The sequence below is a fragment of the Hypanus sabinus genome, chromosome 13 (genome assembly GCF_030144855.1).
Source record: "Hypanus sabinus isolate sHypSab1 chromosome 13, sHypSab1.hap1, whole genome shotgun sequence".
NCBI classification, from domain to species: domain Eukaryota; kingdom Metazoa; phylum Chordata; class Chondrichthyes; order Myliobatiformes; family Dasyatidae; genus Hypanus; species Hypanus sabinus.
In genome coordinates this window covers 16,141,327-16,166,527 of record NC_082718.1, presented here as the reverse complement: position 1 = coordinate 16,166,527, position 25,201 = coordinate 16,141,327, and the positions used below count along the sequence as shown (strand labels likewise).

The 25,201-nt window shown below is 37.7% G+C and overlaps 1 protein-coding gene across 5 annotated transcripts in view; it reads right to left on the bottom strand.

Annotated features, from left to right (window-relative positions):
* LOC132403659 (SRSF protein kinase 2-like) overlaps window positions 1-25,201 on the bottom strand; it is a 227,168-nt gene that overhangs the window by 104,779 nt on the left and 97,188 nt on the right. For 4 of the 5 annotated variants that reach the window (XM_059987182.1, XM_059987180.1, XM_059987181.1 and 1 more), the window contains 2 exons: window positions 19,088-19,196; window positions 10,646-10,733 (listed from right to left, as the gene is read on the bottom strand). In XM_059987182.1, coding sequence (XP_059843165.1) covers window positions 10,646-10,733; window positions 19,088-19,196 — 197 coding nt within the window. Of the gene's footprint in view, window positions 1-10,645; window positions 10,734-12,900; window positions 13,035-19,087; window positions 19,197-25,201 lie in introns of all 5 variants that reach the window. The other variant, XM_059987184.1, reaches the window with a different exon arrangement.

The window sequence follows — 25,201 nt, the reverse complement described above, 5'->3', positions numbered from 1 at the left end:
AATTGATAAGATTTATTCCATTACTCCTACCAAAGAACTTTATAAGAAGAGAGTTGAGCTTCAAATGGAACATAGCTTATTATTATCTTCTTCAATTGAGAATCAATTAATTAAGACCAGGGCTCAATTTTATATTCATAGTGATCGAACTGGTAAATTGTTAGCTAACCAATTAAAAGCTATTTCGACTAGGTGACAAATTATTAAAATTCGTAAACAAGACGGTAATCTGACTACTGATCATAAAGAAATTAATAATACTTTTCAAGATTTTTATAAATCTTTATATCAATCAGAATTTGATGGTGATCTGTCCATGATGGATAATTTTTTTAACAATTTTTTTAACTGTCAGATGAAGATCGAAGTGTGTTTGATGCTCCTATTTCTATGGCCGAAGTAGGAGAGGCTATCTCATCAATGAATTCAGGGAAAGCTCCTGGTCCTGATGGTTATATTATAGAATTTTTAAAAACTTTTTCTTCTTTGCTTTCCCCTTGGTTATGTGAAATCTTTAATGATGCATTTACTAAGAAGAGATTACCTCAGTCTTTTTATGAAGCTACTATCTCTCTAATTCTTAAAAAAGATAAAGATCCTACTTTATGTGCATCTTATCGCCCTATATCGCTATTAAATGTAGACTCTAAGATTCTTACAAAAATTTTAGCTATTAGGTTAGAAAAAGTATTATCACAGACTATTTCAGAAGACCAAACTGGTTTTATTAGGAATCGGTATTCCTTTTTTAATGTTAGAAAATTGATTAATATAATTTATACTTCTTCACCCACAACCTCAGAATCTCATTAGATGCTGAAAAAGCTTTTGATAGAGTTGAATGGACATACTTATTTAATGCCTTGAAAAATTTTAATTTTAGTTCTAATTTTATATCATGGATTAAATATATTATAAACCTGTTGCTTCTGTTCTTACAAATAATTATAGATCCTCTTTTTTTCAATTATCTCGTGGTACGAGACAAGGTTGTCCCTTAAGTCCTTTATTATTTAATATCACATTAGAACCTTTAGCCATTGCTATTCGTGAATCTCCTAATATTTTTGGTATTACTCGTAATGAAAAGTTATACAAGTTATCACTTTATGCTGATGACTTGTTGTTATATATTTCTGATCCTGATAGGTCTATTCCCGCTATCCTACCTTGTTGGTTCAATTTGGTAGTTTTTCTGGTTATAAATTAAATTTGGATAAGAGTAAAATATTTCCTTTAAATGAGCAAACTTTATTGAATGACAGGACACCATTTAAAGTTGTTACTGATAACTTTATTTATTTAGGTATAAAAATTACTAAGAAGTATAAAGATTTATTCAGATTGAATTTTTTACCCATGCTTCATCAAATTCAACAACTTACTACTAGATGCTCTCCTTTATCCTTATCATTAGTTGGTCGGATTAATGCTATTAAAATGATGATTTTACCGAAATTTTTATATTTATTTCAAGCCTTACCAACTTTTATTCCTAAATCTTTCTTCGATAACATTGATTCAAAAATTTCCTCATTTGTGTGGCAAAATAAAAATCCCAGGTTAAGTAAAAGACAGTTACAGAAATCTAAAAAAGATGGTGGTTTAGCTTTACCTAACTTTATATTTTATTATTGGGCGAATAACATTCGAAGCTTAATATATTGGAAACTAGATTTGGATTCACCATTGTGCCCACAGTGGGTAAATTTAGAATGTAATGTTGCACAAGGATATTCTTTATTCTCCATTCTTGGTTCTTCTCTTCCAGTTGATTTAGTTAAACTCAATAAACAGATATCCAATCCTATTGTCAAACACACAATACGAATTTGGTTTCAGTTTCGTAAGTTTTTTACTCTGAAAAACTTTGTTCTTGATAGCCCTATCTTACTTAACTTCTTTTTTTAAACCTTCTTTAACAGATCAAGCTTTTAGCATATGGAAAAGGAAAGGTATAATATGTTTTCGTGATCTCTTTTTTGAAGGTAGTTTGATGTCTTTTGACCAACTTTCCAACAAATTTAATTTACCTAAATCTAATTTTTTTAGATATTTACAAATTAGAAATTTTTTATATAAAGTTTTACCATCCTTTCCCAATTCAACTTTGATAGACTTTTCAGACATGATTTTTACCCTGAATCCTTCTCAGAAAGGATTAGTGGCTCTTATTTATAATAGGATTATGAAGATACAACCAGAAATATCAGGTAGAATTAAACAAGAGTGGGAAAAAGAACTTCAATATAATATATCAACAGAAAAATGGGAAAAAATTTTACAAATGGTTAATTCTTCTTCTATATGTGCTAAACATGCTTTAATACAATTTAAGGTCGTACATAGAGCTCATATGTCTAAAGATAAGCTTGCTCGATTCTATTCTCTTATTAACCCTCAATGTGACAGATGTCATTCAGATGTGGCCTCATTGACCCATATGTTTTGGTCATGTCCCACTTTACATAACTATTGGAAGGACATATTTGCTACCATTTCCTCAATTTGGAATATTGATTTACAACCTCATTTTATTACTGCAATTTTTGGTATACCAAATGAGGATGGTAGTCGACTTTCCCCTTCAATTAGATGAATGATCGCCTTTGTAACATTAATGGCCAGAAGGTCTATATTACAAAAATGGAAAGAAGTAAACCCTCCTACCACATTTCAGTGGTTTTCTCAAACTATCTCTTGTCTGAGTTTAGAAAATATTAGAAGTACTATTTTCGATTCATCAATTAAATTTGAAGAAACTTGGGGACCGTTCATTCGACACTTTCATATGAATTAATTTGGCCTCTTTCAGACCTTTTCTCTTTTTATTCTTGTTCTGGTATGGAGTTCCGGAGTTTTTGACACTATCATACTCATATAAACTGGTATTATTGCCCATGTTAGTTTAGGTTTATTTTTTTTAATATACATTTTTTCGTGCATTTTTACATTTTTTTTCTTTTGATGACTATTTTTATTCTTTTTCATGTTCAATCAAAATAGGTTTGATTGTTTATTGTAAGTTTTTTTTGGCTGATATTTAATAAGATATTGTTATCCTATTATAAATTTAACTTCAAATCTAGTGCACTTATAACCTATTTATATTATGTTATGTTTCTCTTTATATATGAAATTCAATAAAAAGATTGAAAAAGAAAAAGAAAAGGAGAACACACATCATAGTGCAATAGTCTCTGCTTTATTATTTCATACATTATTATCGTACATTAGTGTATTATTGTGTATATTATTATTCCATACATTATTAATAAAGTCTGCATGCCGTTAAGTGTGTTTTTAAATGTTGCTGTTACAACAAAAGCATTTCCCACTCAGGATCAATAAAGTACTTTTATTTTTATTATTATTATTATTATTATTATTATTATTATTTAATTCTTTTGGTGAAGGTGCTCCCACAATGCTGCTGGGCAAGGGGCCAGTGTTTAGATCAAGTGGCAATGAAAGGCCGGCAATATAGCCTCTTTTAATTACTACTATCAAGGAGTTGCTACAGAAGCCTGAAGACTCAACATTTCAGGAACAGTTTCATCTCCTCCACTATCAAATTTCTGAATGCAAAATGTACCCATAAACACTACCTCAGTATTTTTCCTCTCTTTTTTTGCATTAATTTAATTTTCTCTTCTTTTTCAAATATACTTGTGTAAAGGGGGTTTCTTTTTTTTTCTTTGTTACTGTTGGGAAAGGGTTTCCTTTTGTTAACTAGCAGGAATGCTAATTTACTGATAACGAAAATGGTATTCCTTTGTAAACCAAATGGGGATTAATGTTCTTTCTTCTGAGTCTGTAAGCTTTTGTTGACGGGCTTTTGGGCAGATCGGCGCGAGGGGGTCGAGAGAGAGGACGCAATGCTCTAAGCTGGGCGAGGATCGGACCCCAAAGGGGGGTCCGAGGCCAGGAGATTCTCCGAGGATGGGGGGGGGGGGGGGGGGGATGAAGCTAGATGTGCTTGGTTGACCACTCGGAGGGTCCTGAGCTGTTTGGAGAGTCGAGGAGTTCGGAGGGTCCTGAGCTACGAGTCGAGGAGTTCGGAGGGGAGCGAATGGTGGCCAGAAGACTTCAGTAATTGAGCTCCAACGGCTGTGCACGAAGTGGTTTGGACTTTGATAAGTTTGGCGCCTTTTCTTTAATTTTCTCTTCATATATACTGTATCGTTATTAATCACTTAGTTATAGTAACCTTTAGAAATTGTACTCATTTAATCGCATATGGTGTACTGTCTGTTTTTGGGCGAGGCGGGGACATCACACAGCATCCACACCAGCTGATTACCCAGTTTGGCGGGGCCGAAGGCTGCTCCCCCTAGACGAGAACGAGCTGAGCGAGCCTGAGGCGACCCGGGGGTTACACTTACAGTAATTCATAGTTTTTATTATTATAGAAACATAGAAAATCTGCAGCACATTACAGGCCCTTCAGACCACAATGCCGTGCTGAACAGGTACTCAGAAATTAACTAGCGTTACCTACAGCCTTCTATTTTTCTAAGCTCCATGTACCTTTCCAGGAGTCTCTTAAAAGACTTTATTGTATCTACCTCCACCAGCGTTGCCGCCAGCCCATTCTACGCACTCACCACTCTCTGCGTGAAAAACCTACCCCCGACCTCTCCTCTGTAACTACTTCCAAGCACCTTAAAACTGTGCCCTCTCGTGTTAGTCATTTCAGCCCTGGAAAAAGCCTCCAACTATCCACACGATCAATGCCTCTCATCTTACACACCTCTATCAGGGACCCTCTCATCCTCCATCGCTCCAAGGAGAAAAGGCCAAGTTCACTCAATCTATTCTCATAAGCCATGCTCCCCAATCCAGAGATCATACTTGTAAATCTCCACTGCACCCTTTCTATAGTTCTTACATCCTTTCTGTAGTGAGGTGACCAGAACTGAACACAGTACTCCAAGTGGGGGCTGACCAGGATCCTATAAAGCTGGAGTATTACTTCTTGGCTCTTGAACTCAATCCCACAGTTAATGAAGGCCAATGCACCGTATACCTTCTTAACCACAGAGTCAACCTGCGCAGCAGCTTTCATTGTCCTATAAACTTGGACTCAAAGATCCCTCTGATCCTCCACTCTGCCAAGAGTCTTACCATTAAAACTATATTCTGCCATCATATTTGACCTACCAAAATGAACCATCTCAGACTCATCTTGGTTGAACTCCATCTGTCAGTTCTCAGCCCTGATTGAATCCTAATAATGTTCCACTGTAACCTCTGATAGCCCTCCACACCATCCAGAACACCTCCAACCTTTGTATCATCAGCAAATTTACTAACCCATCCCTCCACTCTCTCATCCAGGTCAGTTATAAACATTATGAAGAGAAGGGGTCCGAGAACAGATCACTGAGGCATATACGAGGAAATCTGCAGATGCTGGATAGTCTTACTATCTTTCCTTTCAGTTAGTCCTGATGAAGGATCTCGGCCTGAAACATCAACAGCGCTTCTCCCTATAGATGCTGCCTGGCCTGCTGCGTTCCACCAGCATTTTGTGTGTGTCACTGAAGCATATCACTGGTCACGGACCTCTATGCAGAATATGACCCATTTACGACCACTCTTTGCCTTCTGTGGGCAAGCCAATTCTGGATCCACAAAGCAAGGTCCCCTTGGATCCCATGCCTCCTTACTTTCTCAATAAGCATTGTATAGGGTACCTTATCAAATGCCTTGCTAAAATCCATATACACTACATCTACAACTCTACCTTCATCAATGTAGTCACATCCTCAAAAAATTCAATCAGGTTCGCAAAGCACGACCTGCCTTTAACAAAGCCATGCTGACTATTCCTAATCATATTATACATCTCCAAATTTTCATAAATCCTGCCTTTCAGGATCTGCTCCATCAACTTTCCAACCACTGAAGAAAGACTCACTGGTCTATAATTTCCTGGGCTATCTCTACTCCCTTTCTTGAATAAGGGAACAATACTGCAACCATCCAATCATCCTGAACCTCTCCCATCCCCATTGATGATACAAAGATCATTGCCAGAGGATCAGCAATCTCCTCCCCTCACCTCCCACAGTAACCTGGGGGTACCTCTCATCTGGTCCCGGAGACTTATCCAACTTGATGCTTTCCAAAAGCTTCAGCACATCCTCTTTCTTAATGTCTATATGCTCAAGCTTTTTAATCCACTGTAAGTCAGCCATTATTATCAGTCTCAAGGGGAGAAAGAGATGGGCAATAAATGGCTGCATGCTGAAAACTGAATAAATCAATAGATGAATGAATAGATTTCAAGTTGATCTCTATCAAAGCAGTGATATATTGTGCCTGAAGGAAATGTTAGAAATTGTTCTACAATGAAATCTATCCTGGGAAAGAAAGATAGGAGAGTAGGGCCCCTGGTCCTCTGGTGACTCAAGGAAGAGGGTCTCTTCAAACATATGACTGAAAAGCAGTGAGCAACATGGAGAAGGATTGATTTTTTTCACAACAATGGGAAAACCTAGAAAATGCACTATAACATGTCATACATTGCAAGTCCCCGGTAACTTTTTAAACAGAGGCTTTTAAAAACAGAGGTTTTTTTCCCAGGGCTGGAATGGCTAGCACAAGAGGGCACAGTTTTAAGGTTCCTGAAAGTAGGTACAGAGGAGATGTCAGGGATGTCTCTTTTTTTTAATGCAGAGAGCGGTGAGTGCGTGGAATGGGCTGCCAGCAATGCTGGTGGATACAATAAGGTCTTTTAAGAGACTCCTGGAAAGGTACATGAAGCTTAGAAAAATAGAGCACTATCGGTAACCCTAGTTAATTTCTAAGGTAAGGACATGTTGGGCACAGCTTTGTGGACTGAAGGGCCTGTATTGTGCTATAGGTTTTCTATGTTTCTATCCCTACAATCGCCAAGATCCTTTTCTGTAGTGAAAACTGAAGTATTCGTTAAGTATCTCTACTATATCCTCTAGTTCTATACACACTTTTCCACTGCCACACTTGATTGGTCCCATTCTCTCATGTCTTATCCTCTTGCTCTTCATCTGTAGATTGCCTTGGGATTTTCCTTAATCCTGCTCGCCAAGGTTTTCTCATGGCCCTTTCTGGCTCTCCTAATTTCATTCTTAAACTCCTTCCTGCTAGCCTTATAATCTTCTAGATCTCTATCATTACCTAGTTTAGAGATCATTACCTAGTTTTTTTGAATCTTTCGTAAGCTTTTCTTTTCTTCTTGACTAGATTTTCAACAGCATTTGTACACCACAGTTCCTGTACCCTACCATCCTTTCCCTGTCTCACTGGAATGTACCTGTGCAGAACGCCACACAAATATCCCCTGAACATTTGCCTCATTTCCGTACATTTCCCTGAGAACATCTGTTCCCAATTTATGCTTCCAAGTTCCTGCCTGATAGCTTCATATTTCCCCTTAGTCCAATTAAACACTTTCCTAACTTGTCTGTTCCTGCCCCTCTGTAAAGCTATGGTAAAGGAGATAGAATTGTGATTGCTATCTCCAAACTGCTCTCCCACTGAGAGATCTGACACCTGACCAGATTCATTTCCCAATACCAGATCAAGTACAGCCTCTCCTCTTGTAGGCTTATCTACATATTGTGTCAGGAAACCTTTCTGAACACACCTAACAAATGCCAGCCCATCTAAACCACTTGCTCTAGGGAGATGCCAATCAATATTTGGGAAATTAAAATCTCCCACCATGACAACCCTGTTATTATTACAGCTTTCCAGAATCTGTCTCCCTAAGTGCTCCTTGATGGCCCTGTTACTGTTGGGTGGTCTATAAAAAACACCCAGTAGAATTATTGACCCCTTCCTGTTCCTAACCCACCCACAGAGACTCAGTAGACAATCCCGCCATTATGTCCTTCTTTTCTGCAGCCATGACACTATCTCTGATCAGCAGTGCCAAGCCCCCAGCCCTTTTGCCTCCCTCCCTTTCTCTTCTGAAATATATAAAGCCTGGCACTCTATGTAACCATTCCTGCCCCTCTGCCCCCTCCTCCATCTCTTCTGTTTGGTTCCCACCCCCCAGCAATTCTAGTTCAATCTCTCCCCAAAAGCCTTAGCAAACCTCCCTGCCACAGTATTGGTCCCCCTAGGATTCAAGTGCAACCTGTCCTTCTTGTAGAGGTCACGCCTGCCCCATAAGAGGTCCCAATGATCCAGAAATCTGAATCCCTGCCCCCTGGCTCCAATCCCTCAGCCACGCGTTTATCCTCCACCTCACTCTATTCCTATACTCACTGTGGTGTAGCACAGGCAGTAATCCCGAGATTACTACCTTTGAGGTTCTGCTTCTCAACCTCCTTCCTAACTCCCTATAGCCTGTTTTCAGGACCTCCTCCCTTTTACTACCTATGTCAATGGTACCAATATGTACCATGACCTCTGGCTGGTCACCTTCCCACTTCAGGATACCGTGGATGCAATCAGAAACATCATGGACCCTGGCAACTGGGAGGCAAACTACCATCAGTGTTTCTTTCCTGTGTCCACAGAATCACCTGTCTGACCCACTAACTATAGAGTCCCCTATTACTGCTGCCTTCTTTCCTTCCCTAAGCTTCTGAGCCACAGGGCCAGGCTCTGTGCCAGAGGCGTGGCCACTGCTTCTTCCACCAAGTAGCCCCCCCCCCCCCCCACCACAACAGTACTCAAACAAGAGTACTTATTGTTAAGGGGGCAGCCATAGAGGTACTCTCTGGTATCTGACTCTTGCCCTTCCCTCTCCTGACTGTTACCCATATCTGTCTCCCGAGGTCCCAGTGTGACTACTTGCCTATATCTCCTCTCTATCACCTCCTCACTTTCCCGGACCAGACAAAGGTCATCAAGCTCCAGCTCCAGTTCCAGTTCCCTAACCCAGTCCCTAAGGAGCTGCAGCTCGACACACCTGGCACAGATGAGGCCTTCCAGGATGCTGAGAGACTCCCAGACTTCCCACATCTGGCATGCAGCACAGAACACCAGCCTCAAAGACATACTTCCTGTTTCTAAACTTCACAGGTAACCTACCTCACCTCGACCCATTATCGCCGAAGCCCTGTTGACCCAAAGCCCTCCTACTCTGCCACCTGCTTTTCCAACACCCGCTCTAAAAAGCTGTCTCCTTTTAAACTCTTCATGCTGGTCTAACTTGCTGACGTCCATGCGCTTGCGCAGTCATCCCTCAATTAAAAAATGATCTACTGCAATGCACTGCTGCTACAAATCAACAAATTTCATGAGATGCTAGTGATATTAAACCTGATTCTGATTCAGTATCTTTCAAAGTCTGGATAGTGTACAGTTTGGAGAGAAACACTGCACAAAGTGTTATCGTCATGTACTTGGTGCTGTCCTTCCTAATGGTAGAAATTGAAGGTGTGGAAGGTGCTGGAATACTGCAGTGCATTTTGTAGATGGTGTTCAGCTTCACATGAATACTGTGCATTCAAGGAGGAAATATTTGACATACTCCTGACCTGTGCCTTGTAATTCACGACAAAGTGTTCAGTAATATGATGCGATTTACTTGCCAAAAGTTAGCCAGACTATGACTGTTGTTGTAGTCACAGTGATCATGTGGCTGGCCCAGGTGACTACAGAATAATGATAGTGAGGGACTCAATAGTAAATGTCGAGGATAGGCAAATAAGCCCTCTCTTCTTGAAGGTGGTCATTTTTGGCGCTTTGGTCACTTCTACACCTATGTCCAAATTGCTGCCTGAGTCTTTCTGGATGCAGGAATGGGCTGTTTCCATTGGAACTAGATAATGGTAACCTCAGGGAATATCCCTGACTTTATGACGGCATTATGGCTTCTGACCTTATGATGCAAGAAGGCCATTAGCAAATGCACAATTAGCACAAACTCCAGACAAAAGAAAAACATGAGCAATGATTTAGAAGTCTATTGCTTCAGAAAAAAATCAAAATTCCCCGTATAAGATAAATCAGTTCCTAATTCAATTCAAAAATCACAATTAATATGTAAACTGAGGATTGCCAGTCTTGCTTTGGAGTATCTTGTAATTAATCAATGTTTCTTTCAAACAGCCAGAGAAAGACTGTTAAGCAAAAGAAAATCTGCAGATGCTGGGAAAGCAAGTAACTCATACACAAAATGCTGGAGGAACTCAGCAGACCAAGCAGCATCTATGGAAAAGAGCATAGATAATGCTCCTGCCGAGACCCTTCATCAGGACTGGAGAGAAAAAACAGATGAATCTTCAGCATCTCATCACTTTTTCTCCAGTCCTGATGAAGGGTCTCAGCCCGATTGTTAACTATACTCTTTTCCAGAGAAAGATTGTTATTTCCTTGAACAATTCTGTATTAGTTGCAAAAAAATAAGAAAATAGAAATCAATTTCCATTTGATTAATGGTCAAAAAATCATGCAATGCGATGTGAATAAATAGCTTTTGTAATTCAAAATAAAAATCCATGAAACATGCAGCACAGATTCTGATTGTCAGCAGGCCTATCAGTGGGAAATCATATGGTCTGATGTCAACAAAAACATGCAACTAGAGTTGACATGTACCAAAATATCAATTTATGAAGTCCCCAAATTATAAAATAGTAAGCTAGCTATATCAAATGCAAAAGATTATTTGTTTCAATATTACTAATGAAGTCATACTTACACACTTGAGTAGCTTAATTTCATCCAAAGCTGTTTCTGTGTAGTGCTGGGCACTCTTTACCACTTTCATGGCAACAAATCGTTTTCCACTATAAAATCAAATGAAAAATCAAGCTTAAAAATGGAGCATTCTGTCAAAAATACAGGAATCCAAAAGCAAAATATTTAAAGACTGGAAATCTGAAATCAATCTAAGAATGAAAAATCAACCTGAAATGTTAAGTCTGTCTTCTTTATAGCTAATGCATAATATGTGGAGTACTGCCCACTTCTGTTGATTTTATTTTGGAAAATATTTAATATTCAGTCGTTAGAATTGTTTTGAAAATGAAGGGAATGAAAGGATATTCTCTGATTTTAGAAGAATCAAAGAGAAAAGACAAGAAACACTCACATATGGATCACCAAGAAAGTGAACTGGTGAGTAATTTGACACCAGAAAAGAATATTTTTTAAGTGACAGATCTAGACAAGTAGTTAGTGTTGATCAGCAAGTGTATTTTTGAGAATGAAAATGACTGGGTTCTAGTTCAAGATGAACAAGAAACATTGAATGCTTTGAAGGAGGTGCTGGTGAAAAGAAAGCTGAACAGGTTTAGACACAATGTTACCAACATTTTCATGGAAGCTATCATTAACCTAGGATTACTCTGGGTAAACACAGAAACATAGAAAACCTACAGTGCAATACAGGCCCTTCGGACTACATAGTTGTGCCGAACATGTCCCTATCTTAGAAATTACTAGGCTTACCCATAGCCCTCTATTTTACTAAGCTCCATGTACCTATCTAAAAGCCTTTAAAAGACCCTATCGTACCCTCGGTACCACAGACTTGAATGAGTTTTTTTTGAAAGTCCTGAAAAGACAACAAATCTATTTTGTCTCATTCCACTAGTGTTGTAGTGGCAATGCTTTCAGTTTACACAATGGCCTTGCCGTCAGGATGAAGAATAATTCACATTTTACAATGCCCTTGTGAGGCTGCTTCAAACTTTACATTGGTCAGTTTGTTAGGATTAAAAAAACATGCACTAAGCGGGGGGCTGGTGCACCCAAAATGACTGCAAATATCCATACTTCATTTTTTGTGAATTTGTAGAATGGTCCTCCAATCTGAAAAATGCTTCACTATTTGCTATTGGACCCAACTCAACTCCACTCTCACATGGCCCTTCCCCTCAATGCCTTTCACCAACAATGGCTTCTACTTCCCAAACTCTCAACCACTGGTCGCTTGCCATCCTCCATGCAATATTCTCTTTCCTCTTGTTATTACTCTTCAAATAAAGAGACCATCCTCCCTATCGTAATAATCCACTGGATTTCATACTCAGCAGCCCAACAACCTGGCAATTATCAAGGTCCTTTCATTACAGTTGAAAAACCTACACATTTTCCTAGCTTGTTCCCCACACATATTTTAAATGATACGATAGAGACCAGAATGTAATGTAGAGGAAGAAAGAATAAATTCTGAGGTTACGGAAGAAAAATCTTTGAGAAAATATTAGAATTAATAGGTTGGAAGAGAAATGACTGCTGAAGGAGCTCTGCACAGGCATTCTGCTAAGCTAAACAATGGATTCCAGACATTATCGGAGGATAGTCTGGCTGCACTGAGATAGAATGATAGAAAGACTGATTACTAATATTATTTCAGTCCTATGATGCAATAAAAGCCTGAGATTGAAAATTAATATGCCTGGAGAAAGATCATCTCACCTGATACACCAATGTTTTTCTCTCAAGCCACTAAATAGTTCTAGTATCAGCAACTTTCTGCTTTGCAACAAACATTTTGACCATTGATTGAGAAGTGGTAGGTAGGTGGGAGCAAAATCTTCAAGTCTGTTCAGAACCAATCAAATGCAACTTCTTTTTATGTGCATAAATATCTTCCACTGACAGAATACTCTATACTTCACTCCACGACAGAACTGGATGCGCAAATGCACTTTTTATTGTGCGTGCATTCATTTGAGTAGGGATGTGCATCGGGTGGAGCCAGCAGGGGTACTTCCAAAAGAAGAAAATTTTAAACACTGTTTAATCTTTAAATGTGAAGAGCTGTTGTAGCAAGTTCTTTTGCAAATCTTTTCCACGTGCTCAAGCCAGACAAAAATTTCTAACCTAACATGAGTGCGTCTCTTCCACAATATAGAGTTGCAATTAAAAGTAAATATCAGTGTTGTGTTATATGTCTGAATTAACATATTATTTTATTATATTTTTATTCATATAGCTGTGCATTACCTTTTTCCATTGTCTGGAATCTTATTTATTTATTTAGAGATAATAGCATGGTAACAGGTCCTTCTGGCCCAATGACCTTGCAACCTTGACTTCTAGCTCACACACCTTTGGAATGTAGGAGGAAACCTGAGCACCTGAAAGAAACCCACACGGTCGTGGAGAGAACATACAAATTTCTTACAGACGACAGCAGAAACCTAACCTGGATATCTGGTGCAGTTCCAGCATTATGCTAATTTTCTAATCTATAAATCAACAAGTGAGATACGCTGCTTCTCACTTTCAAAATCAACATGAACATTAAAGGGCAATTTATTCTTATTTTTGTTTTTTCTTTCTCTACAGCTTTCCTAGAGTCAACTGTCATCAGACATTTACCACAAGAATCATAAAACTATAACAGGGCACAGTGCTACTGCAATATTCATGCTTCCAGAATTATGGAAACATGATTAACATATGTTCTGAAAAACAATTACCAAAACAGTTACATGGTATTCTACATTTGGAGATGTACAATATTTTCAATAATTTCATTTGAAAAGACTTGTTCGATCAATTCAAATGTATGCACTTTTTAAACATCAGATTATTACCCCACAGAAAAAGTAGTTTGTCTGCAATTACATGGTAGGTCTCATTAGTAATTCACTGAAGAATTACTTTTGATGTCTGGGTGGAAGTGAGGTTAACAAAATCTGGAGTTCTAGAGGGCTCCCAGCATGTATATGAACCAAATCAACAGGGATTAACTGAAGATAGCATCAAATGTCACTTTTTCTACATTAACACTCACCAATATAGCAGAGAATGGATTAAAATGCTCTGCCAGGAGTCAAATTCTGTTGGAGCTTTTCCATCTTCCCACATTGGAGACCCTTCAGTCTGACCCACAAATGCTCAAGAAGTCACAAGATATTACTCTGTGCAACTATAATTGTGCTTTTGCCTCAGTTTATTACATCCACATCACCTTCAACATTGCTGACCACTCCAAATATCCCAATTTCCTCCTATGCAGCCCATTTCCATGCCACTATCTTACCTACATACAGATGTATTATTTTATTTCTTTGCTCCTTATTACTCTCAATATCAAGATGCACTATATCTGTTTAATTTGCATGCAGACAACACTATCATTGATCTAAATGTGATTGCTATGATCAGAATTACAATCTTAAGCAAAATTCTCTACAGCTTAATGTCAATAGATTGTTATGATCCCTGCCACTGTGGAGTGTGGGAATAACCACAACATCTGTACTACAGAAATGGCCCTTTTGGCTCATCTTGTCCTTGCCCTTTGTGATTCCTATCCACGTTAATTCCATTTGGTGTATTCTGCCCTTCCAATCCAAGTATCCTTTTAATGTTATAATTGTATCTGCCTCCACCACCACCTCAAGCAACTCATTCTACATAGTGACCACCCTACATATAAAAATTTAGCTGTTAGAATCTTAAATTTTTCATCTTTCATCTTAAACCTTTGCCTTCATATTCAAGGCTCCTCTGGTCCAAGAATCCAATGGAAACAGTCCGTAACACTAACTTCCAAATAACACTTTTTAACTTTTTGGACTATTATCTCAAGCCAAGTCAGACACTGTAGTACTTTAGCATATTGATTTATTTATTTAGTAATAGAGTAAGCACTTCCAGCCCTTCGAGCAGCATCGATCCACCAACCCCCGACAACTTTGATTTAACCCTAACCTAATCACGGGACCAATTAAACTAACCAGTACATCTTAGGACTGTGGGAGCAAACCAGAACACTTGGGGCAAACACTCCTTACAGAGGACGAAGGGTCTAAACTCCAAACTCCATTGCCCCGTGCTGTAGCAGTGTCGTGTGAACTACTACACTGGTGTGGTGCCCGTGGCAGCAATGTAAACTTAAACTAAAGTTGACAACAATATTGCTAAGAATTCAGGAAACATGGATCTTCAGTTTTTTTAATCCACAATTGTGATCAAACAGAAAAAATGAATAAATACAGGATAAAATGTTAACATCCCTCGTGCCAATGGGTCATGAGCACTTGCTTGAGTCTGCCTTGATGTTGGGAGTGGCACAGGGTTGACACACAGGGGTTTTCAAATGGGACTTTTCAAATGACCAAAACTAACTAACATCATTGCCAGGCTCTCAAGATCCTTTTCCTCAAGCTTTCTTTGACCTGCTACATAAGATTCTGCCTGATTCCAAGTCAACGATGAAAAACTTTGAGAACATTATGTAAAATTCATTCCTAATTCCCCCAAATTTTTAATATTGTTGATCACTTAATTGCCATCCATTTCCTCCCCCCCCCCCCCACCCCCCGAGGAAGTTTCTCACATATTGAGCCTCTGCAATACAGATACACCAGGTCAATTCCTGGGATGACATGTTTCTCCACTAGAGAGAGGGTTATCTGGAGGAAGTCACTAAGTTTCAAACTACAGATTATAATAGTATTTGACAAGATACTCAAAATTGTTTTCTCTGTCTCCAGAGTCTGGAACTATGACAATTAAGTGATTGATAAACATGAAATCCTACAGATGCTGAAAGTCCAGAGCAATACATACAAAATGCTGGAGGTACCAGCTGGTCAGGCAGCATATATGGAAACGAATAAACAGTCGACATTTCAGACTGATAACCTTCATCAGGACTGGAAAGGAAAGGGGAAGATGCTATAATAAGGAGGGATGAGGGGAAAGAAGGCAAGCTAAAGGTGATAGTGAAGTCAGGTGGGAGGGGAAGGGAGGACAAAGTAAGAAGCTGGGAGGTGGAAAAGGCAAAGGGCTAGAGAAGGAATCTGATAGGAGAGGAAGTAGATCATGAGAGAAAGGGAAAAGGGGCAACCAGGAGGAGGTGATAAGCAGATGAGAAGAAATAAAAGCCCAGAGTGGGGAAATGAAGAAGGATGGGAGAGGGTAAAAACTACCCAAAGTTGGAAAAATCAATGTTGGCCATTTAGGACTAGTGCAAGGAGGAATTTGGGGAATCTAGTCACTGGGAGAATTTGTGATTTTTTCAACCTTTCTCAGAAGGTTGTGGAGGCTCAGTTTCTGAGTCTGTTCAAAGCCGTGATATATAGATTTTTCCAATTAAAAGACAAGGAAGTAGATCAGCTCAAGGCACCACATGACCGAATGTCATGCACCTTATTTTCTTATGTGATAATGATTTCAAAATTGCCAAAGCTAAAATCTTTTCCATTTTATGTACACATCATCATATTCTTCATACCAGATCACCTTTATATGCTCATTTCCTTCCAATCCAACAGTATGTTAGACCAAAAAGATTTAGCCATCTCAGTGCACCCAATCTTACAAAGCCCTTGCAAATTTTTCACCTGTATCAATGATTACATGCTAAAGGTTCCTCCCAATTTCTGCCTGATAACAGAATCTCCTCTGCTGCCACCTTATAGCTTGTTGGGAATTTTTTTGTTTTTTTGTATAAACAGTTGATAGACTTGAATGATTTGCTTTTAATGGGTGTGGAGCTAATCTTCAGAACTAATGGGAAGTTGTTTAATCTATGGCACCTACACTCTAGAACCAAAGTTACCCAACTGTTAGCAGTCATAGACAGAATGCAGACAATACTTGCCTTTGTAAATGATCAGTACTGCAGTTTGTTGTCTTCTGCATTCTGGTTGATCTTTCATTGATCCTGTTATCGTGACTAATCTATAGATTTGCTGAGTTAACCGGCAGGAAAACAAATCGCACCAAATTGTATATGATGGCATATATATACTTTGATAATAAAACATTTACTTACTTTTGTTATTGGTTCTGGTGAAGCATGCAAAAGGAGGGACCTAATACCCAATATTTATATGGCAAAGACATGCAACAATCTACCCCTTGCTGCAATACACTGCCCTCCAACAAAAAGCCTTACAGTGAGACCTGGAAAACATATCACTTCCCAAATTTCACCCTCATTCTCGGCAGGGTGGGGGAAGGTGTTAGGAGGATAGATGATAGGATGTTTTCCTTGAAGGGGACAATTTCAGGAAGAAAGTTACCTTGATTCGACAGAGATGAGTAAGAGATTCTTTTCAAATGATTAGGAATTTCTTAAATTTTTTCTCCAAGGATCTACAACAGCTGAATAATCAGGAGCAAAATGGACAGACATGTCCAGCATTATGGGGAACATTCAGGCTACATCCACACTACGCCGGATAAATCTGTAACCAAAACTTTTTCTCTTCGTTTTCACCCTTCGTCCACACTAAAATTGCGTTTTCGGCCCCCGAAACCGGAGCTTTTCAGAAATGCTTTCCAGGATGGGTATTTTTGAAAATGCTGCTCGGGCAGATCAGTGTGGATGGGGTAACCAGAGACTTTTGAAAACACTGGCAGACAGCAGCGCGCTATTTCATTGTTTTCTTGAACGCAACAATTTCATAACAGACGGCAAAGAGACTGAAGCCAGAAGAGTTAGAAATGTACTCACCAAATACTTTGACCCATAACTTACTGAATAAATAAGTATACTGTACTCACTTTGCCCTGTTTTCTGTCCTTGCTCGTATGAAGGTGGTTTACCTATTTACGCAAGTACTTCTCTGACAATAGATGTGTAACAGCCTAATGTAACATTGTATGGAAATACAAGACAACACTGATGCAGACATGTTTTATACATTTAACAAGGTGCTTTATTAATGCAACAGAGTTAGTCAGCTTTTCAATGTTCGTCGTCAGCCGGGTCAATCTGTCCGTGAACGCCCTGTCGGTTGCCGCCGTACACTCCAGTATTTGTTTTTTTTTTGTTTTTTTTTTAAGTTCTCCTGCACGAGAGCCAACAGCTGTCCATCATTTTAAGTTTTTCTAGTCTGTAACTACACAAACACACACTTTTACGGCGAGATTCAACACCAAACATGTCACTTGTTTTCAGTAGATGTGTCCTGCGCATGTGCAGGAGGAGGAGATTCGCCGAAATCTCCATTTCAGTGTGGATAGAGATATTTTCAAAAACACATAGAGTGGACGCCTATCATTTTTACACGAAACCGGCGTTTTCAAAATTATCCGGTCTAGTGTGGATGTAGCCTCAGTAAAGTAGAACCAAGATAAAGGAAGGTTAATTAGGTTGACAAAATGGATGACAGAGATTGGTGTCAGCTGAGAGGAGATGGTAATGGCAGCTAATCAATCTGTAAGAGGTGTAAATAGATGATTACTTGACAGGAGTGAAATAACCAAAGAATGATGAAAGGACAATATACAGAACACACTAGTTGCTGCAAATCTGAAATAATTCGTTTCAGTTCTAGCAGTTTCTTATTTTTTTCAGTTGCTCAATTATTTTCCTTTTAAACAGATTAGCTATTGACAAACCTTTATCATATTTTCTCAGTCAACATCTATTGAAATTAATAGATTAGTTTATTATTGTCACATGTACTTAAGTATGGAAACTCTTGCTTGCATACCATACCATCCAGACAGATCAACTTATTACAACAGTGCATTGAAGTAGTACCAGGTAAAGCAATAACAGAGTGCAGAATGTAATGTTACAGTGCAGAGGTGCAGTGCAGGCACACAGGTGCAAGGTTACAAGAAGAAATATTCAGATATCAAAAGTCCATCTTATCATAGCAGGGAAACATTTAATAGATTAAAATAGTGGGAAAGAAGCTGTTTTTGAGTCTGTGGTAGATGCTTTCAGACTCTTGTGTCTTCTGCCCATTAGGGGTGGTAAGAAAAAAGAATGTGGGCGAGATCTTTGATTATTCTGGCTGCTTTACTATGGCAATGAGTCCATGCAGGGAAGACAGCTTTTCATGATGTGTTTAGCTGCATCCACAACTTAGCAGTTTCTTGTAGTCAGAGGCAGTCACCTATTTTCCCTTCAACTCTAACCTAAGGCAGTCTTCGTACTCTCCTCACTCTTTCTCCTTCGGCACAGCTTAAAACACAAGTTTTCTAAATTCTCCCTAGTCCAGATGGAAGGTTATCAATAAGAAACATTAACTCCACTTCTTCCTCCATAAATGCTGCTTGAACTGCTTAATATATAATATTTTCCATTAGTTCTGTTCATAGTTGCTAATGGCACTTTTGTAAAAGGGAAATAAAAAGGAATTGAAATAGAGAACATTTTAAGTTCAATTATGAAAATTATCTGTATAGTATTTGCAAAAAAATGTTTACTTACTGAATGTCCCAGCACAGCCATACTGTTGAGAAATGTCCCCATCCCAGCTTTCTAATTACATGGTATCGTGCATTGAATAGATCACCAATTTTCACAGCATGGTAGCCACCTGAAAATTATGGGGGAAAAAAATGAGTTGGCAGTAAGGAAGACAAATGTAAAGTTAGCATTCATTTCAAGAAGACTAGAATATAAAAGCAAGGATGGAATTCTGAGGTTTTATAAAGCAATGGTCAATCCACATCTGGAGTATTATGAGCCGTTTTAACCCCTTTATCTAAGAAACAATGTGCTGGTATTGCAAAACATCCAGAGGAGGCTTACAAGGAAGATCCCAGGTATAAAAGAGTTAACATGAGGCACATTTGATGGCTCTGGGCTTGTACTCACTGGCATTTAGAAGAGTGAAAAGGAAATCACATTGAAACCAACACAATGTTGAAATGCCTAGAAAGAGTGGCTAGAGGATCGTTTCTAATAGTAGAAGAGCTTTGGACCTGAGGACAATTTCAGAATAGAACAGGAGAGAAACATGAATTTCTTTAGACAGAGGGTGGTGAGCATGTGAAATACATTGCCACAGCGAGCTGTAGTCATTCCGTATGTACCCAACTCATTGGATATATTTAAAGAACCAGTTGATAGGTATCTTAATTAATAAGGGTGTCAAAGATCATGGGGAGAAGACTGGCAAATGGGTTGAGAGGGAAAATAAACCAGCCATGAATGAATGGTCGGGCAGACTTTAATGGGCCAAATACTCTAATTCTACTCTGCTCCTATGTCTTTTTTTAGTTTAGCAATACAGCGTGTGGTAGGCCCACCTGGCCCTTTAAGCCTCGCCGTTCCAGGAACCTCCAACAACCCCAATTCAACCCTTACCTACTCACTGGACAATTCACAATGACCAGTTAACCTACTTGGTTAAGTCTTTGGAGTGTGGGAAGAAATTAGAGCCTCTGAGGAGAATGAGGGGGACATAAAGATGCCTTACAGATGATGTCAGCAATCAACTCCAATACCCTGCAAATTGTAAGTGTTGCACTAACCACTACGCTACCATTGTGTATGATCTATATTCTTAACAATCAAGATAGCATCCTCAAATATGAGGAAGATGCACTTTTAATAAGTTCTCTTGAAATTAAACCAATTTTACCTGAAGATAGGTCTTCCTTAAAAGAAATATCTAATCAGTTTAGGCATTACAATATATGATTTCTTGTTCTTTTTATTACTACTATTTTAATGGATTAATGTAGCCGATAAATTGCTACTTAGCAAATAAAATGTATGATGCTAAAAGACTCTCTCCTGGTAAAATGAATCATTTGAAAATTCCTTAGCAAGTTTCTATGTAAATTTTGTCCCTTGAGCTTTTGCTATTTTGCACTTTGTAAATTGGATTCATAGCCACCAAAGCACCAAGATTAGATTCATATCTAGCTTTTTGTTCCTCCTCCCCGAGAAGATTAGAGAGGCAAAATCAATTCACTATTTGTTTTCCAAAAAAAATTAATGCCTCATTACTGCCCTATCCTCTAGTGCTGCAAATGACCTCTGAAACTAGAAATTCATTAATACTGGTGTCAAGTAACATCTGAACAGGGTTACACTGTTAAAATGGTTAATTCAATGTCAAATTATTTCACAGAAATGAGAAAAACAGAATTGAGGGGTATAATATTTTAAACATTAAAGTATGTCTGGTATTTTTGAATTGAAAATCTAAAGAGCAATGGTGGAAGGGTTAAGAGTGTTGTGATAAGTACTCAAACATTTTGGCTCAGGCTAGGCAAGAGAGTTATATACTTTTGTGTATTTGTAACCTACATTAGTACTTAAATAGATAGTATGCATATCATGTCTCAACACTTCTAGCTCTGAATGTCTTTATTTCTCATTCTCGCTTCCATGCTCCTTCACATCATGTGTTGCTCTGTCCCAGACTGATGACATCATCACCATAACTTGATAAGTGTCAAACTACATTAATGAACCTTACCATTTCAATACATGGCATATACCATTTTATTTATTTAGGCACAGACTAAGATAATTGAGAAAGTACTCAACAAGAAGGGTAGGGAACAAAATTAAGCAGCTCCTTGGAAACTGCATTGAAGGGCCTACTTCAGCTAAAAGTTTGATAATCGTTTTGTCATACAAATTCTGTTTAAATAAGGTTTTAGAAGACAGAAGATTTTAATCCTAGAAGTGAACTTTGTATGCTAGGCTCACTCCATTAAGAATACAGCAAATTGTAAACCTCCAGATGAAATCTAATTCCGGCATAAAATTTATTTCTAACTTTTGAGAATTGATTTGGGCTGTAGCCAGTGAAATGCAGAATAAAACTTTTAGAAATGCATGGTTATTTCTTTCAGAAAGAAATATTTTAACCGAGTAGCTTAAGTCACTTACTACAAAGGATAAATAAAGAGATAAAATGGGTCCAATTTCCTGCTAAGATTACATCCACACATATCTGCTGGTCGAAAAGCCTATGATCAACTACAGGAAGTTTGGGCAGAAACTAAGTCCCAAGGGTTGTAACATGCTTCATCAGAAGATAATGTGTCTTTCCTTAAGCTCTAAGTAGGTGTAGTTGGAGCAATATAGGAGACCACAGATAAAAATCAAAGATGCTGGGAAGAAACATCATAATCCAAGAGAAGGTAATTCTAGAGAAATAAGAGGTCTGCCCACTTTGGCTTCAACACTTCTTCACGGAAAAAACAAAAAGGACCTAGGGTTTTCAATAACATTTATGGGGACACTGCACATGGTAGAATTTACTTTTTCAATAAAAGCAAGTTTTATTGATAATGGATACTGTGTATAATCATGGATCTTTTGGGTTCTCTGGTCAATGATAAAAACAGCTAAAATACAAAATTAGAAAACAAATTAGTTCTTAAGCTTGCAAGTCCTGCTTTTTAGTTTTTACTAGGCAAATATTGATTAGATTAGATTCAACTTTATTGTCATTGTGCCAAGTACAGATACAAAGCCAAATGAAATGCAGTTAGCATCTAACCAGAAATGCAAAGAATAGTGTAATTACAAAATAACTGCAAATAAAAAGTAAGTGCTACAGCACACAAATATAAAAGTACGGAGATGGTACAGTATGGGTGCAATACTGCTTAGCGCTGTGATGTGAAGTTTAGCAGGGTCACAGCCTCAGCAAAGAAGCTATCCCTGTGCCTGCTGGTGCGGGAGCAGAGGGCTCCTGTAGCGCCTACTGGATGGAAAGAGAGTAAAAAGTCCATGTTTAGAGTGAGATGCATCCTTGATAATGCTTTTTGCCCTGCCCAGGCAGCATTTATGGTAATACGTTCTCAATGGTGGGCAATTGGGTGCCAATAATCTGCTGGGCAGTTTTCACCACATGCTGGAGTGCTTTGCGGTCCGATACTGGACAATTGCCATACTACACTGAGATGCAGTTGGTAAGTGCGCTCACATTGGAGAGGGTCCAGAGGAGATTCACGAGAATGATTATGGGGAATGAAAGGGTTAGCGTAAGAGGAGTGTTTGATGGTCTGGACCCTTTTCTGCTGAAGTTTAGAAGAATGGTGGGGTGGGGGTGAATCTCTTTTTCTTTCTAAATCTTTTTATTAGTATTAGTAATATGGACAGAATACAAATGATATATTGATAAAGAAATTACCAACATACATATTCCATTACATATGAAAAAAAACATACATAATAGTTACAATATATATGAGTTTACCAAGACCTAAGCCATAAGATATATGTATGGACATAGTAAATCTAAATATTTCATAATGTATAATATAAAAAAAACAGAAAAAAGAAAGAAAAAAAAAACAAAAAAAAATTTATAATGCAAAACTAGCTAAACTAATAACTATAACTAATAAGTAATAAAAAAAAGAAACAAAAAAAAAGAAGGAAAAAAAAGGGGGGGGCTGGTTATAATATCTCACAAAAATAAGTATTCATCAATGCCGTCACTTCCGGTCCTCTCAAAATACATAAGCTAAAAGCTGGGAAATCAAATGAACTTGGCACAGGGTCATATTACATCATATGAAAATGTTGAATAAATGGTCTCCATAACTTTTCAAATTTAATAGAAGTCTCAAAAGTACCACTTCTAATTTTTTCTAAATTTAAACATAACATAGTTTGAGAGAACCAATTAAATACAGTGGGAGGATCAATTTCTTTCCAATTCAACAATATAGATCTTCTAGCCATCAGAGTTAGAAATGCAATCATTCGACGGGCTGAAGAAGATAAATACAGTGAGTCTAACATTGGTAAACCAAAAATTGCGGTAATAGGATGAGGTTGTAAATCGATATCCAAAACCGCAGAAATAATATCAAAAATATCTTTCCAATATTTCTCCAAAAATGAACACGACCAAAACATATGAGTTAAAGACGCAATTTCAGAATGACATCTATCACAAATAGGACTTATATGAGAGTAAAAACGAGCTAATTTATCCTTGGACATATGGGCCCTATGTACGACCTTAAATTGTATTAGTGAATGTTTGGCACATAACGATGATGTATTAACTAATTGAAGAATTCTATCCCAATTCTCACTAGAAATACTAAAACTAAGCTCCCTTTCCCAATCTTTTTTAGTCTTATAAAGAGGCTGAACGTATCTTCATAATTATATTATAAAGTTTTGAAATAAGCCCTTTTTGAAAAGGGTCTAATTCAAATAAACTCTCCAAAGTATCTGAAGGCACAAAATTTGGAAACGTAGAGAGTACAGAACTTAAAAAATGTCTAGTCTGTAAATATCTAAAAAAATGAAATCTAGGCAAGTTATATTTGTTGGATAATTGCTCAAAAGACATGAAACAAATATCTAAAAATAAATCAGAAAATCTTAGTAATCCCTTAGTTTTCCAAGCCGAATAAGCTTGATCTATAATGGAAGGGTGAAAAAAACAACTAGATACAATAGGACTATTTAAAATGAATTGAGTCAACCCAAAAAATCTCCGAAATTGAAACCATATACTCAAAGTATGTTCAACTATCGGGTTGTCAATTCGTTTCGGCAATTTAGAAAGAGCAAAAGGGAGAGAAGTCCCTAAAATAGAACCCAGAGCATAAGCTGATACCGATTTAGTTTCTAAACTCACCCAACAAGGGCCAAAAGATCCACCCCCATCTTTCAACCAACATAACAAATATCTAATATTAACTGCCCAATAGTAAAATCTGAAATTAGGTAATGCTAACCCGCCTTCCTTTTTTGTCTTCTGTAAATATGTTTTACCTAACCTGGGATTTTTATTCTGCCATATATATGAAGAAATTTTAGAGTCAACATTAGTAAAAAAAGATTTCGGGATAAAAATTGGTATCGCTTGAAAAATATATAAAAACTTAGGTAAAATAACCATCTTAATAGCATTAATCCTACCTATTAGGGATAAAGACAGAGGTGACCACCCAGTAAACAAACCTTTAATCTGATCAATTAAGGGTAAAAAATTAAATCTAAATAAATCTTTATGGTTTTTTGTGATTTTGATCCCTAAATAAGTAAAAAAGTCATTAACTAATTTAAAAGGTAAATTTCCATAAATTGGGACCCGTTTATTCAATGGAAACAATTCACTTTTATTAAGATTTAACTTATACCCAGAAAACTCACTAAATTGAGCCAATAATGATAAAACTGCTGGAATGGATTTCTCCGGGTTAGAAATGAATAGTAATAAATCATCTGCATACAAAGATAACTTATGAATATCTGTCCCACGATTAATACCCAAAATATCCTGTGATTGTCTGATGGCAATTGCCAAAGGTTCTAAGGCAATGTTAAATAGTAATGGACTAAGAGGACATCCCTGTCTAGTGCCCTGAAATAGGCGAAAAAAGGGAGATCTTTGATTATTGGTAAACACTGAGGCTACTGGAGTATGATAAATCAATTTAATCCATGATATAAATATCGGACTAAAATTAAACTTCTCCAACACATTAAATAAGTAAGGCCATTCAACTCTGTCAAATGCTTTCTCCGCATCTAATGAAATCACGCATTCTGAAGTATCATGTGAGGGAGTATAAACAATATTCAACAATCTCCTAATGTTAA